The sequence below is a fragment of the Pogona vitticeps genome, chromosome 1 (assembly GCF_051106095.1).
Source record: "Pogona vitticeps strain Pit_001003342236 chromosome 1, PviZW2.1, whole genome shotgun sequence".
NCBI classification, from domain to species: domain Eukaryota; kingdom Metazoa; phylum Chordata; class Lepidosauria; order Squamata; family Agamidae; genus Pogona; species Pogona vitticeps.
In genome coordinates, this window is record NC_135783.1 from 225718605 (window position 1) to 225734581 (window position 15977).

At 38.6% G+C, this 15977-nt stretch overlaps 1 protein-coding gene and 1 pseudogene across 2 annotated transcripts in view; both read right to left on the reverse strand.

Moving 5' to 3' along the window:
- The window catches only part of MGAT5 (alpha-1,6-mannosylglycoprotein 6-beta-N-acetylglucosaminyltransferase), a 148766-nt gene that overhangs the window by 43983 nt on the left and 88806 nt on the right, over nt 1–15977 (reverse strand). For both annotated transcript variants that reach the window (XM_072984188.2, XM_072984195.2), the window contains exons 4-5: nt 11257–11333; nt 8022–8111 (exon numbers count right to left, since the gene is read on the reverse strand). In XM_072984188.2, the coding sequence (XP_072840289.1) occupies nt 8022–8111; nt 11257–11333 (167 nt within the window). The remainder of the gene's footprint in view (nt 1–8021; nt 8112–11256; nt 11334–15977) is intronic.
- LOC144586186 (U1 spliceosomal RNA) lies at nt 1037–1191 on the reverse strand (annotated as a pseudogene).

Sequence of the window (15977 nt, forward strand, 5' to 3'; positions counted from 1 at the left end):
CTGACTTTACACCCTTTTTCTTCATCTTCTCCTTTACAGATTGAGTTCCCTCTCCTTTCTCTCTCCCCTGTCCCTTCCTCCTGTTTTTGTGACAACTGCTATACACATCTTAATTCTTAATGTGTTTTCTAAAGAGAGGGTATAAGCCACTCCATACATTCAATCAACATACAGTGCAGGAGTGACTCTACTTCGGTACCTTTACAAATGCTCCCAACATCCACAAGACTTGCAAATGCCTTGAAAGGGGCTGCTGTGCATTTTATCAAATCTGTAGAAAGTGGAAGGGGGTGAATAATGTGACCTCTAGTAAGTGAAGAATGGGGGTGGATGCAGGTGGTAGATACAATGTCTTTTCACCCTCTAGCTTTCAGATAGAGGAAATATTTGGGGTCTTTTTATTATTATTTTTAAGGGTTCAGAAACAGATTAGCAAATTCTAATTCAAATGCTTGAACCAAAAGAGCGCATACGTGTGCATATGTATAAAGTATGGGACAATCAATTTTGCCATCTGGAAGCAGAACAGTGCTCCTCATGGGGTATCAATCTGGATGGCTTCCAGTCTTTGGCAGGGGTGGGGGACTGCTACTGGCTTGGATGAGGAGAAGCTCAAGGAAAAATAGGTTTCCTTTAGCTTCTCCATATCCAAGCCATTACACTTGGATACTTCACTTTAATAATAAATATGTATTTATAAGAGCTATTTATATACTATTCCAACTATTTTTCGCTCCATAAGACACACTTTTTCTCTCCAAAAAGGTGGGAGGGAAAGTACATGCGTCTTATGGAGTGAATGCAATAACCCAGGGTTCAGCCACCACCACCCAAAAGCCTCCCACTGCCATGCCAGGAGGCCTCTGAACTGGCAGCAGAGACTGCTTGCTGTTCAGACCTCAGCATTCTGCACTGCTGGCTTTCTAAGATCTGCTCCCTGCAGCTCAACTGAAAAATCAGCAAGGCAAACAGGCCTGTGGCAACAAGCAATGCAAACAGCCAAGGACCAAAGGGGAAGGAGTGATTCTATAAAAACCAGGGGAAACCAAAAACACAGTCCCCCATTTAGGCAGTTGATTTTCCCACATTTGGGGAAATCACAGGGGTCAGCTCATCTGAAGTGCAATAGATGAGCCTTACCCTGGGAAAACCACTCTTACAAGAATGGTATCTTCCCTGCCAGGTCTGAGTTTGAATGGCCCCTAAGCCTCCTGGCCCTTTGTGTGCCCTGCCCTCAAAAGGCATGGTGACCGCCTGGCTGCACCTCCTGATCAGAACAGGGTTGCACAGCCCCAGTGCTGAAAGAGGCCAGGAGAGCTCCTCAGTGATTTGGGGTGCCCCACAGGACCCCCATCAGGGGCTAGATGTTCCTCCCACAATCCTCCAGTGCACATATATTAGCATACCTAATATGTGGGGAAGGCGGGGAAAGCAGGGGAAATTGAAACTTTCAGTTAGTGAAGAGGCTGCTTGTCTGTTTCCTTGCTAGTCTAAGCAGTTAGAGAGCTGCTTGTTTTTCTTTAAAAGCTTCTTGTTTTGAGTTAAACCCTGTTTGGATTAAAAGGTGCTCCGTTTGAGTTGAAACCTGCTTGCCTGGGAAGCGGCTGATCAGCTGTTAGGTGGGGAAAGGGCAGGAAGGGAGAAGAGCACAAAATGGCTGCCGTCTGCAGGCTGCCTGCTGGCATTTAGCTGTTTGGGGCTCTTTTTTGGCTGTTCTGGGGTCTACCTAGGCACTGTGAAGAGCCAGGCTCAGTCTACAGTACTTGGTAAGTGAATTTCTTTTAGGTTTTTTAAAGTTTCTGACCTTTTTCAATGTATTTCTATGGGAAATTTGGATTCAACTGGCAAACTTTTCAACTAGTTCTGGGCATCTAATAGAGAATGTATTTCCAAAGGGTGTTGCAGCAAGGAAACTAACTGTGCCTCGTGACTTCTAACTGGATTACAGTACCTGCTTCCTGATTTCAGTTACTATAGTTTGTATTCAGTTTTTTTGGCTGGTCAAGAACATTGTTCCTGGCTTTGTGTGTTGTGCCTTGCATGCTATAAACGTTCAATTATGTCAGAAAATGGATATTTGGTCTTATGCTGAGCATGTGCTACTGCTGGTGAATGGGATCAGGTTAAGCTTTGTGTTGCTGTTCTTTTGCATAACCTAAAGTAAATAAGGAAAACCAGCTGTTAAATAGTCTAATTCCACTATTTATCCTCCACACAACTAAAAGGGACCTCTCAATGCAGTGCCCAATCAGACAAACCATTTCTAATTTAATATAGGATTGAGCTGTAGATGGGCAGAGCTGCACAACAATCTCATCTGTCATTTCTATAAGCATGGGGAGGAGGTGGATGAAAGGAAATGTAAAATATAGGTAGCGTGGTATAGGTCTTATCACTGGCTGATAATGGTCTATATGTACTTGAATTAAATTTATGGTACTGTACATGAGTACACAAAGCTTTAAGTCTCTCCATTTGTTAATGACAGTGGTAATGGTTCTTAATGCCACTGTTGACTGCTGTTCAAATGTTATTCTGTTATAGTGTATTAAATATTTTATTACACTATTTGGTTCAGAATATATTTTCCCTGTTTAACCCCTCTAAAAATTATGTGCGTCTTAAGATCCGAAGCGTCTTATGGAGCAAAAAATACGGTATTTGGTTTAGGTTGTGACTGAGCGTACTACAAACAAACTATAGGCAGAAATGCTGTAGACGAAAGGAAGCCCTATTTCACATTCAGAGTATGTTAAATTTACTGTACACTTCATGCATGTACATAAAATGAAGGCTTGTTCCCTAAATGTTTCAGAGATATAGTTTGCAGGTGATAAAAAATGGGGAAAACAATGCAATGCAAAGAAATCTAACAGTGTAAGAATGAAGTAAGACCAGCAGCCTTAAAATTGGCACAGGAATATCCACTACTCAAAAGCTTGAACTTTCTACCATTAATTTATCAAGAGATGTTGTTTTGCACAAACATAATTCTGTAGCAAGATAATACCAATACTTATTTTATTAGAAAGAATGAACAGTCAGCAGAGCAACAAAGATGGGTACTTCTGTGCACAGTGAACCAAAGACAACAATGCACCTCCATTTTAACCAAAACTGGCTTTCTATAACAATTATAGATTATTTAATGTGTAATTGCTGAAATTTTTATCCTCATTATCATCAGTACACTGCCAAGTTTTATTTCCAATTATTAAACTATGAAGTTGGCTTGTTTGCAGAAGCCAGTTAAATTCAACTACAGCGTAGGGAGTGGACATTGCATTTAACAGTGGTTAAATGAAAACAGAGGCAAACAGTTCTGATGTCTTTCTCAGGATACAGATATAAATCCAAGGTTTTCATATGAAAGAACTAAATTATACTTTGGGGTTACACGCAGATTTGGCCACAGAGCTGTGCATCCCGAGGAGCACTAGTACAACCACAGCTTGGACAATCAAAGCCCCACAGGGCTTTCTTAGTACCAGGAACTGTGATACCATCTGCCACCCCCGGGATTCCCTGCTGCCTCTGAGTTGTCCTGCTGTTCCTAAAGCAGCTGGGAAAGAAATGGATTTTGCTGGGAATAGTATTTTGTTCCAAGCGATCTCTGCTGCACCCCCCCAAATAAAAAAAAAAAATCCAACCATGATTTCGTCTTAAAGGGGCAACTGAAAGTCATTAACTTTAGAAAAGATCTGCTCATTTCTGAATAAGCACTGATCTAGTTGTCTGCATTCTGTCCAGTCCAAAGGAGAAGCACAACAAGGAGGGAGATCAGAGACCTTTGGGTTGTCTGCTCACATGCAGTACCTAGAGAATACACTGACACAGCTCACAGGGTCCTTGTCTCACTCCATCAAGTGAGATGGTGTTATTTTGGCAGTTATGAAAATAATTTCTAGTTCTCTACAAATATATTATAATGTACAGTTTTATGCAAACTGATGTCCTTTTCCGATGAGTCGTCAGTGGTCACCCTAGCAAACACCGGAAGCTACAAACTTTACAAAATAGACTATTCTGTTTCTCCTGGTAACAAAACTCAGGAGGCCAGGTTTGGCCCCTTTCTCTTCAAGAGAGAGAAATTTGCCCCTCGACCACCAAAGCTCTCCACTATTGCTTTAAAGACTGGCTAAATCTTCCACTCGGCAGCATTTGGCCCCAAATGGTAAAGAAGAAGAAGACGACAGCCCTTGCCACTACTTCTTCTTTCTCTAGGAAAGAGGCAACCACTATCCCAGTTTTAGGAGCACCACTGCCACTCCAGCACTTGCTTGTTGAATTCTAGCATAGCAGCAAGCACTGAAGTAGAGTCTGTTTGCCAGTGGAGACAAGCTAAAGGAGTTCTTACGTATTCTGGACATGGCAAGCGTTTGGCACATCCTAATAAAACATTTACCTTCCGCTCTCTGTGTGTGTATGGGGGGGACCTCCCATCTTAATAATTGCATCTTTTCTTAAAAATAGCTTCAAAACTGGAGTTAAAAATTGGAATAAAATATTGATACAGTACTGTACTGTCATTCAACGAACACTAGAGGCAGTTCAAAGGTAGCATTGCTGTTTACTTCTAACAGAATATGCTTTGGTCTGGGACTAGTCTGTATTCTGTTTTCCTTTATTAACATTTTTTGAACTACGCACAAATATTTTTAAGAGAATGCCTAAATCTGCTTTTAAAGAATTTGCTTTAAAAATAATGTTAATATATTGTAAACCTTTCGAGGAGTGCCATTAGCAGACAAACGACGCTTTAAATAAATTTTTAAAAACACTTTCCCTCTAAATGACATTACGCATTGTCACTACATTTAACATTCAGTTCCCACCCATATCATGAACAGTGGATGTTCCATCACTGCTCACTTTGACAAATTACTCTGTGGAACACCAGCTCCAAGTTATCTTTAGCAGCCAATGCAGCTCATACATCCACATCAGTGCAGTAAATATAAAAAATTCATTTCATGCTTGCATTCACAAATATTTAAGCCATTGCTATTTTGCATTAACCACAGTATTAAGTATGCAGGATTTAAATTCAAGGTGAACAGTACGATCAAAAATTATTAGTTTTATGTGCTGTTAAAAAAGCAAAACAAAACATTTAGAAACTGCACCCCAGCACTTCAGTCTGCAGCTCACAAAATATACATTTGCTTCCTATAAAATTATGTACCGTAACAACCATCATTTAAAGTAATTCGTATTTGAACACAAGTCAAGTGAAGAACACTAGAAGCACAATTCTTTGCTTGTAATTAAATTATGAAATTTTATCCAGTCTGCAGAAGCTACTAACAGAAGGAAACTGGTGAAGAAATATAAATGTGGGTTTGACATCCTACTGGCCAAAGGTGCAGATCTAGCCTTGATGTCATGTGACTCAAATCTGAAGTCTCACAAGATCCAACATGTTGGCCCTTTCATAGTTCCCATACAACACCTGTATATACTCTTTCTCCTTTACAAAGAAAGGCCTCTGCAATAACAAGCAAAAAAGGTTGCATAGAAGGGGTTTAAAACACTACGTGTTTTAATCTCGTATACAAATGTATTTATTTATATTTGCTCTTTTTATGTCTTGTTTATTTCCCTAATTTAAAAGATTCTGGATCATGGAATGCCCCCCCCCCCCGACTATTAGCATCTGCCACTGAAGACAAGAAGGGAACACAATACGCTTAACAGAAGATCCTACAAAGTGATTACATGATTACTGGGGTGCTATTTTGATACAATTTATTTACTTATTTACTTATTTACTTATTTACTTATTTACTTATTTACTTACTTATTTACTTATTTATTTATTTATTTATTTATTTATTTATTTATTTATTTAATATGCCGCCCACTCTACCCAAAGGTCTCTGGGCGGCTTACTGATGAGAGCACTGGTGGCCTGGACCATTCAGGAGCCGTGTGCATATCCAGAGCTGAAGAGACAGCTTTGTTCCCCTCCCCCCCCCCCACCTAAGGACACCATCTGATAGATTGCTCACACACTTCCTCTTGTCAGTAGGACTCAGCAGTTTAAGTGTAACTCTGCCAAGAAGGTGCTCCTGTTCGTAAATCCTTTGATGCCAGGCCTCCATCTTTTACTCACCCAAAAGCTATGAGTAAAACAATCTACAAATAAATAAGTAACCATGTAGGAATTTATAGCACTGGACAATTTGTGTATAAAATACACATAAATTCAGGTTTTAACCACTGCTTCCTCTTACCTAAAAGATGAATCTTTTGGTACAGCCAATATGTAATCATATTACAGTTATGATTGAAGAAATGAAGTGGATTTTGAAAGCTTATGTTGTTCACAGTTAATCGAAATGTAATATTCTGTTTTCTATAAGCCCCAAACATAAACCAAGCGAACAAGAAAACTGAACATTGATTAGCCATAAAACTTGGAAAAACTGGATGCTAAATATCTATTCCCAATATTTCCTTTGCTAGCCTTCTTTTGAACTGCATTTGTTCTATCGTCTATCTTGGGTTTAATTAGCATGTCTATAAAAAGATACCGGTAATACTCACTGACACATGCCAGGAAACACTAAGATACCTCCTGAGGTGAGGAAGATATTAACATGCTAACTTGCTCTATGAAAACGTTTTGGCTTTTCATTACCTTTTGAAAGCAAGGGGATAAATACAGCGTGTTCAGAGAGAGAAAGAGGGATAGGAGGAGAAACAGAGTGCACTGCTGTGAACGAAAATATGTACTATGCATTTTAATAATTCATTATGCAAGTTATTCTGCATTCTGCATCACCAACATCAATAGAAAATACAAATGTCTCAATGGCAAAGCCAATCTTTATTAAGAAAGATCCCACCCAGCTCCCCACAAACCTTTTTTAGAGAACAAAACCAAAAAATAAAACAAAGCATGCTGACATAGGTAATGCATTAAACTACATTTCAAATTTTAAAGAAATTATCCAAGGTAGAAATATAATTGGCACAGCAGAACATTTTCACTTTATAATAAATTTTACAATATATAAATAGTAGCATATTTGAATTTGTCCATGTTTTTAAATCTTAGAGGATGCCTAACGTAAATAATAATAGATACAAAAACAATCAATTATAATCATGAAACTATGACAAGAACCATTAGATACACATTCAAGTCACAGTGACTTCTTTCAGTAAATCATGATTAACAGTAAACATATTTTGTCTAGGTTATAAAATGTCAAGAAACCATGGTTAGTTGAAATCAAAAGCACACAGCAATTCCCACCAAAATAGAAAGCTGTCCTGTAAAAGAGGCAGGGAATGTGTGGCCTTCCAGATCTCATTTAATGGCAACTCCTTGTCTAGCAGAGTTAGATATATATGACTCATCTCCCTGAATTTGCTCATAATCCCTCAGGGAGAATTCGGGGAGATGTAGCCCCAAACCAGAAGTGTACAGACCAGGCTTTTCTACATTTCTGGGTGCCACCAGTTGGCTGGTGCTCCCTAGGAATCACAAAGCTATCTGGAGGTCATGAGATTTCATGAGAGGGGTAGTTTCGCTGTTCTTTAAACTCTATAAGCGGTAGTTCCCAATCTTCGGTCCCTAGATGTTCTTCAAGTAAAACTCCCAGAAGCCTTCACCGCTACTTGTGCTGGACAGGATTTCTGGGAGTTGTAGTCCAAGAACATCTAGGGTCTCAAGGTTGAGAATCACTTATATAGAGAGGGCTTCTAAAAAAACTAACCCCTTCCTCATGAAGCTTAGCAACTCCAGGGTATTTATTTATTTAAAATATTTTTACCTTGCCTTTGTCCTTAAAAGGACTCACCATTAAACTTTCTCTGTTTTTGAAAAAGAAGACCAGGCTACTGCCAGGACCCAGGAATGTAAGAAAAGCTGATCTGTGGACTTCACTTTTTGAGCACCATCTCTTAAGACTTCTGGTGGGAGGAAGTTTGAATCCAAAGGATCTGAAAGTCCTTTGACCTGCATTTATTTCTGTAGTCTTTTATATTAACCAAAACATAGATGTACTAACCTCACTGAGGTAAATAAAGAATGAGCATGTAGACCCATCCACACCGTAACTTGCGTAACAAGGATCAGATCGCCACATATCTTTCATCCACTAGAAGGGGGGAAGCACAAAACCAGAAAGTCAGGGATCCATAAGTCTGCCTACAGGACTAACCATGCATTTATAGCAAGGCAGAGGGAGCTGCATTTATAGTAAGGTAGAGAAAAGCACTTTTTACCTGCTACATCAGTATAGATTTCATTTGCTAGCATGAGATACTTGCTACACCTTCTGAATGTTTTATACAGAAAATGGGTAGAATAAATTCAGTGTTTTCCAAAGGCTGAATATTAACCATTACAAAAATAATCATCATTAAATTCATGACTTCTTTGGACCAGTACCAGTAAAAGACTATCAAAATCTAACAATTAAGTTAAAAATCTAACAATAAAATTAAAAGTGTTACTCACATGCCTCTCTATACAAGGTCGACATTATTCCTCCCCAAAAGGAAAAGAGTTTGGAGATGTGTATTAAATAGCCCAAACTCCACTCTATAAATGCATGCCGACTATAAATACCCAGACTCTTTGAGAGCCAGTGTGATATAGGGTCTAGAGTGATGGGAGTAGGATTCAGGAAGGCTGGATCCAAATCTCTACTTAGGTACAGAAACATATTGGGGATGGCAATGGTAAAACCACTCCTTGAGTATCTCATATACAGTACTTTGAAAATGCTTTTAGAGTAATCCATATGTTGATGCAGTTTGACGGCATATAGCATAGCACCTGGAAATTTAGTTAGTACATCCAAGTGTCTATGGTATTTCTATGGACTTCTAGGTATTACAGCCTTAGACTACCAGACTGGGAACCACTGCTCTATAAAAATCCAACTGGCCTTTCCTAGTACACTTCTTTAACCCAAAACTATAAGAAGCCCTGTGTGAGAGCACAAGCCTAATCAAAAGGGGCCCGAGGCAGCTGCTGGCCTATCTGAATCTAGGTAACCACTGAGATCATTCCTATTGCATCCAAGCAGATAAAAAAAAGCACTGCTCAATAAATGAAACAATATTGGTTCCTATTTCCCATGGATAGTACTTGCAAAATACACTTCTCCCTTGAATTGCACAGACCTGAGAAGCATGGTTTTGGTTATACATGAATTTTAGTAATAAACAAACAAACAAATACTGTTGTACTATTCATCTCTAAGAAATGGCCAGAGAAAGGTAGGTCTCAGGCTCACTTAGGGTCATGCTGTTGGCAGTGTGGCAGCCTCTGGTCTGATGGTGGTGGGTCAAATGGTGCCTGATTCGGGCATGGTGGCTCCACATGATAGCTGGGGAGGTTGCTAGGGTATGCCAGGAGGCTGATCCAGGAAGTGGGTGTATGTTTATGCTTTGTGTTTGTTTGAGGGGGCATAAGAGTTATACACGGGTTTTGAACTACATGGTGTTCCTAACCCCAGCATTGTTAAAAGGGGAAGTGTACTGTTATTAGTCCAGCCTTTGTGAAAGATGAAACTGGGATGATATGCACTTCTTCGCTTGCAGCCAACTGTGGGATGGTTGGGAAAAACTGTATTCAAATGTAGGAACCGTGCTGCCTGCATTTCTGTTTGACAATACAGTTACAGTAAAAAGGAAAACAGTCCTTCTTTCCATCAAAAAGTTTTACTATTTTTTATTTTTCATGTTAATTAATAAATCATTTCATTTTGTGTTTCACTTATAGCAGCAAACATTTAGCTCACTGGTTCTTAACCTTGGGTTACTCAGGAGTTTTGGATTGCAACTCCCAGAAGCCTTCACCACCAACTGTGCTGGCTGGGGTTTCTGGGAGTTGCAGTTCAAAAACATCCGAGTAACAAAGGTTAAGAACCACTGATTTAGCTAGCTGTGAGACAGGTAGTTCACCTAGGTCTTCAGCAATGCACAGACCTTCCCTGTGTATAAAGATCTTTGGGGGGGGGGGCATACAAATCATCTCAGCTGGATTGGTCAGCAATTCTTTGAGGCACCAGCGAGCCTATACTTTCAGGCTAACTTTATTACTTAAAGAAGTGCACTGATAGTAGCTAATTAGCTCTTTATAGAAGAGTGGCTCTAAACTGCGGGGCTCCTGATAGTCTTACAGTAGAACTCCACCAAGCTCAGACAAATGATATATGTTGCTAATTGTTTTAACTAAGATTTTGGGGTGTTATAGTTTATAACAAGGTTAGACCATCCATTACTAAACCTAATTTCTAAAGGGCAATATGCATGTTTTCCCTTTGGGGGGCAAGAGTGTAAATGCCATGTATCCTCTACAGAGAGTCTAACAAACTAATATTTAAATGGTGTCAATACCATCATTATAAAGAGCTGAACATGTTCAATTTTAAATGTTGAAGCCAAGGAGTTAACGTCCACATTTCTAATGTTTAACTTTAACATTAATTTTTGTTAATTTGCCTATGGAAGTGTGGCAATATCGGGGGGGGGTCACTGTCAGTAATTAAAGCTCTCCTCCTTATGTCCTGTGGCTCCCACCTAATGAAATTGATTAGTCATGAGTTAGACAAGCTGTGGGACAGAAGGAAGAAACATTAAATTATTTTTTTAAAAAAACAAACAAACTCCCCTACTATCACCCTTCCACAGGCATAATTTACACAACAGGATTTGGGAGAAAGAGTTGTCAAACAGGACTGTTTGAAAGCTCACTCAGGACTAGCCAAAATAATACTACTATCACATTGGGATCTGCCTTTCTGGTCAATATTTTATGAACAAATTACTGAGCACATAAGGGGGCCTTTCTTGGGGGCTGCGACCAAGCTCTGGAACTTGCAAGGATTGCTGGACTAGTGCTCCTGCTGACAAGTAAAGACACCCTGCCCCCCAGGTGGGGTTTTGATAGCTTGTAAGGATGGCATTGTTTGTTTCCTTATTTTTCTAACTTTACCAACAAATCTCACGGTGATATATTAAAAAAAAAACCTTAAAAGACCCTGAATCAATTATAATACTTCAAATTAAGTTAAAACATTTTAAAACTATTTACCGATTCAAACTATGTGTAGTTTGTTTTCCCAAATGATTTGTTTTTAATTACATTTTAAATTGTACTTTTAATTTAATTTTAACTGTTTTAACTTGTGTTGCATTTTAATTTTATTCTTGTATCTAAAAATTCTTTCTCCTCTCAGTATTTGTTTTGCTTGTAAAGCAAGAAGAAATACAATGAGAGCTTCATCTTACTTTTATTTTGCCCTCACAGTGGGGAAAACCATCCATGGGAGGCAGTTCACACTGTTCCTGGGCTCCATTAATGAGATCTAGAGGCAAAGAGAAACATAATATTATCCAGTAATACTACATACATCATAAAGGTTTCATGCTTTTCTCTCAATTGGCTGAGCAAATGAATCAGCAATGAAATTCCAACAGAGTCATAAAATTCAGTAGTGCTGCTTCTCCCTACAGAAAAACTGGGATAAAAGCCAAAAAAACAAGGAATAATAAAACCCTGAATATGCAAGAAGTGTATTAAGACATGAGAAAGTATTAAAAATTAATGGAAAGAATTTATCATCATTTATAATTAAGCACAGTTAACGTTCTAACCAGGTTAAAGCAAAGCAATCCTCTCATATATTTATTAATTGTACTGTGGTGCTTCTGACCAAACCTCTCTGAAGGTTGCCCACCCTAGTAGCTCACAAAGTTATACAACCAAGTTCAGGATGCCCCCCCAAGGCACAGTGTATGATTTTTAACATTTCCACGAGGCCACTATGAAAGGTTATGCAGAGTTTGGGGGCACAGGATCATCTTTATGCTAATGGCAGCTTTATTTCTTTTTCTTTCTTTTTACCGATACCAGAAGTCCTCAATTGGTGCACAGTTACAAGATGGGGGGTACTTGGCTCAGTAATACTACTAGATCAAAAGCTGAATATGAGCCACAAATGCGATGTGCCCCCCCCCCAAAAAAAGGAAAAGAAAAAAAAAGTTTGCAAAGACAGCTCATTATGGATAGGGTTCTATTTCTCCCGAAAGATCAAATTCACAGCTTGGGCCTCGGCCCTACTCCTGGAAAGCCAAGTGGCTGCTGTGGCCAGGAGTGCCTCTGGTCAGCTTTAGTTGGTGTATCAGCTGCACATCCCAGTAGTCTTAGCAACTTATTTATTTATTTATTTATTTATTTATTTATTTATTTATTTATTTACTTACTTACTTACTTACTTACTTACTTACTTACTTACTTACTTACTTACTTACTTACTTACTTACAATATTTTTAGCCGCACCATTACCAGTGGCTTCTGGGCGGCTACTGTAACACTTAAGACTACTGTAACACTCTTTTCATGGGGCTGCCTTGAAGAGTGGTCAGGAATTGTAGCGAATGCAAAATCTGTTAGCCAAAGATGTCTCAGGCACACTTTTGAGGCAATATAACATCAGTCTTGATCAAACCACGCTGACGCCTAATTTATTTCCAAGTAATTAATTCAAGCTGCTGTGGTTTTTTTTTAATCTATAAACCCTAGAATTACTTGGGGCTACAATATTTGAAAGCTCTCCTCCTTCTATATGAATCGGTGTGGAGTATGATATCCTCAACAGAGGCCACAGATGCTACCGCCCCCAAAAGGCTAGTTTAGCTAGGCTGGGTCCATCTTGGCTGACCTAAAACTGTACTTGTCTGAGGAAACTTTGGTTTTCAGGATTGGGTTTTCATCTGATTTCAGTCATTTAAAATCTACTATAAATTACTCTGGGAGCCCTGTTGGGCAGACAGACAATTCAAACATGCCTTAAGTAAATATAAACAAATAAGTTTTCCTATTATGTATATATATACAAAAAATTCCAGGCTCCATTGTAACAGCAGTTGTCTGAACAACGCACAAGAATATGCCTTGAAGATTCTCAAATCAAACCACAAATATAGACATGCCAAACCCACAGTACTCTTAATGTTCTGAAAAGGTTTAGGCTTTATGCAAAATGTCAGTGTAGTCAAAATATAGTATAGTGTGGGCAGCGACAAGATAAAAAGACAGCATACAAATTTAAAGGCAAAAAAGTGTTTGCTATATACAGTAGGACACCCTTATCCATCGAATCAGTATCCACTGATTCACTTATCCATGGTCTGAAAATATTAAAAATATTAAAAGAAAAAATCCAGGGGAATTTTTTTTTATTTTTTTTATTTTCACATGCATTACCAGAACTGGCCACTAGATGGAGCCAGATACTGTGCTATGAATACTGTACTTGTTAGCGAAGAATACATAGCATGGTCTCTGTCACCCTCTAGTGGCCAGTTCTGCTAATGCATGTGAAAATGTAATGCATCCTTTCTTCTTTTCTTTTACTATGTATATATAACTTGGAACCAATCCCCAACCAATCCCCTGTACTTGCAGACATAGCATATATGCTACACATGTGCTAAGGTTCAAGTAATTCTTACAAAGAAAATTATTTCTGCATATCAAGGTTTGTTTACAAATACTACTGACTCAGCTGAAAATTGTATTTCATATGCTTTACCACATGTATTTCTACATATACAGTATATTAAATGTATTTCTCCTTTCCCTTGTTCTTTTCATAATGACCATGTTATATTTCGGTGTGCACAAGGATAATGATGAAGGAAAGGTACTGCCCCTGTGCCCCACAGGTATTGGCATGACATGAAAGGAAGACTGAGATGGCACAATTTGGTACCAACAATAACTGTCAAGTCAATTAGACACAGAGTACTGTAATTACAAAAACCCTTTAAGCCAATATCTGATGAGTTTGAGCTAGACAGCTGACACTTTAACAACTGCTTTAGAAAGCACACACACACACACACACTACTTAAGGCCACTGATTTAGCTCAGTCCTAGACTTGTCCTTCGGCACACAAACTGTAAACTAATTCAAAGAGAAGTTTGCAAGAGATTCATTATAGATTTTTCTGTCACGATCTTGAATAGAAAGTGGCCTTTCTAAAGGCTATTTATAATTTCCAGCAAACCTTTTCTCCTCCAAGCAGGCTCTCTCTCCCCACACACACACAAACACACACACACACACACACACACACACACACACACACTCACTCACTCACTCACTCACTCACTCACTCACTCACTCACCATAAATGTAGATGTTTAATACAGTCTAAAAAGACAGGCTGAAGATTGCAGAAGAGGGTACATGCTTCAGCAATGCAAATTGTCACTTTTTATTCTACGCTGCCACAGGAAACTATGCTTATTCCTCAAGTTTTCACCAGGTGGCATATCGGGTTATCAGGGAGGTATTTGTAGGATGAGATATGGATACTCTACCCTTCCTTCCCTTTTCATGGTCTTTCCTTCCTGCATACCATTAAATATAACTTGGGTTAAGGGCTTGATCTGAAATATTATGTGGATGTTATGAACCCACCAGAAAAGAACAGAGAAAAGCATTTCAGGAAATCTAAAGGAAAACAGAAATATATGCAGTTATAATCTACAAATGAAACATGGGGACTCCTCAGGCTCTACATTTTGGATCTCATACATGCTATATATTCACTGCTCAGACCTGGGGCTCACATGCTTCTTTCCCTGTGCATATAAGCTTACGCCAGAAGAAACTACTCTGGATTTTTGAGTTGCCTGCTATGAGCAGTGAGGCATAGTATGGAAGCAATGTCCCCAAAGACACAAGCTCTCCTAGTGCAAAGATCCGACTGAAGGAGCTTGTCAAAAGAGCTTCCTGGGGTTTGATAGTTTAAGAACACAAAATGCATTACAATACTATCTCATGTGTTTCTGAAGTATAGCAAGTTACTTATGAGTAACCAGATACAAGGCTCCTTTTTATTAAAAAATGCATTACAAAAGCAGCCGGTATTTACCATGAGGATACTTGTCCTTGCAGAAATACACAAGATATTATTTTAATGTTTTTCTAAAGTTTTAATATTGTTGTACACTCCTCAGAGACCATTGGTAATGGTGCTGCTAGAAATCTTGCAAATTAATTAATTAATTAATTAATTAATTAATTAATTAATTACAGGAAGCCTGTAGATTACAATACTATTTTTAACTGATTGATTGATTGATTGATTGATTGATTAAAATAGTATTGTAATCTACAGGCTTCCTCTTTTTTCCTAATTAGCAAACAAAGATGAATTTAAAAAACAATGAGCAAAGCTCTGTAATTTCTTACACATAGCTGAAAAAGATGATTTATAAGTTATAGGAAGCAGCCAAAAACAAACAAACAAAAACAAAAAATACATAATATTGAATACACACATATAAAATGAGGGGTAAATCATCTTCCTAAATAAAAGGTTGAAAACTTAATACCAACAATGCAATTAACATAGACCAGAATCTTACTGGAGATTTGTGCTTGCAAAAGAAAGTCACGATGGCAAACTGCTGCTTATTAATGAAACGTTGTGTTGGGGTTGCACATCTGATTGGGCATGTGCTCAGGAATGCAACTAGCACCTTGTTAAGGAGTGGCAATTTGCCACTGTGACCTACATGATGTTCCTTACACAAGCATAAGCAGCAAATTCAACTATCACTATAAAAATAGTTACAACAAAAAGATATTTTTTTTCCTGTCCCTCATAATCACAGAGCTACAGAAACAGAAATCTAGACCCAAATTGTAATTGGTTCGACATCTGCATGTATGAATAAGGTTTTTATACTGCCGATTGAATTGTTACAGTGCTGTAGATGTCTTTGCTGACTTATCGATGGATTATTATACAGTTGGACACCGTCTGGCTTCTCAGCTGAGACCTGTCTGGCTTGGGAGACCCTTCAGCCTACAGTAGTTCTCAACCTCACTGAAGTGCACAAGCTCCTCCACCTCAACAAGGCCTGTGCCCATGGAGGGGATGATGATGATGATGATGATGATGATGATGATGATGATGATGATGATGATTA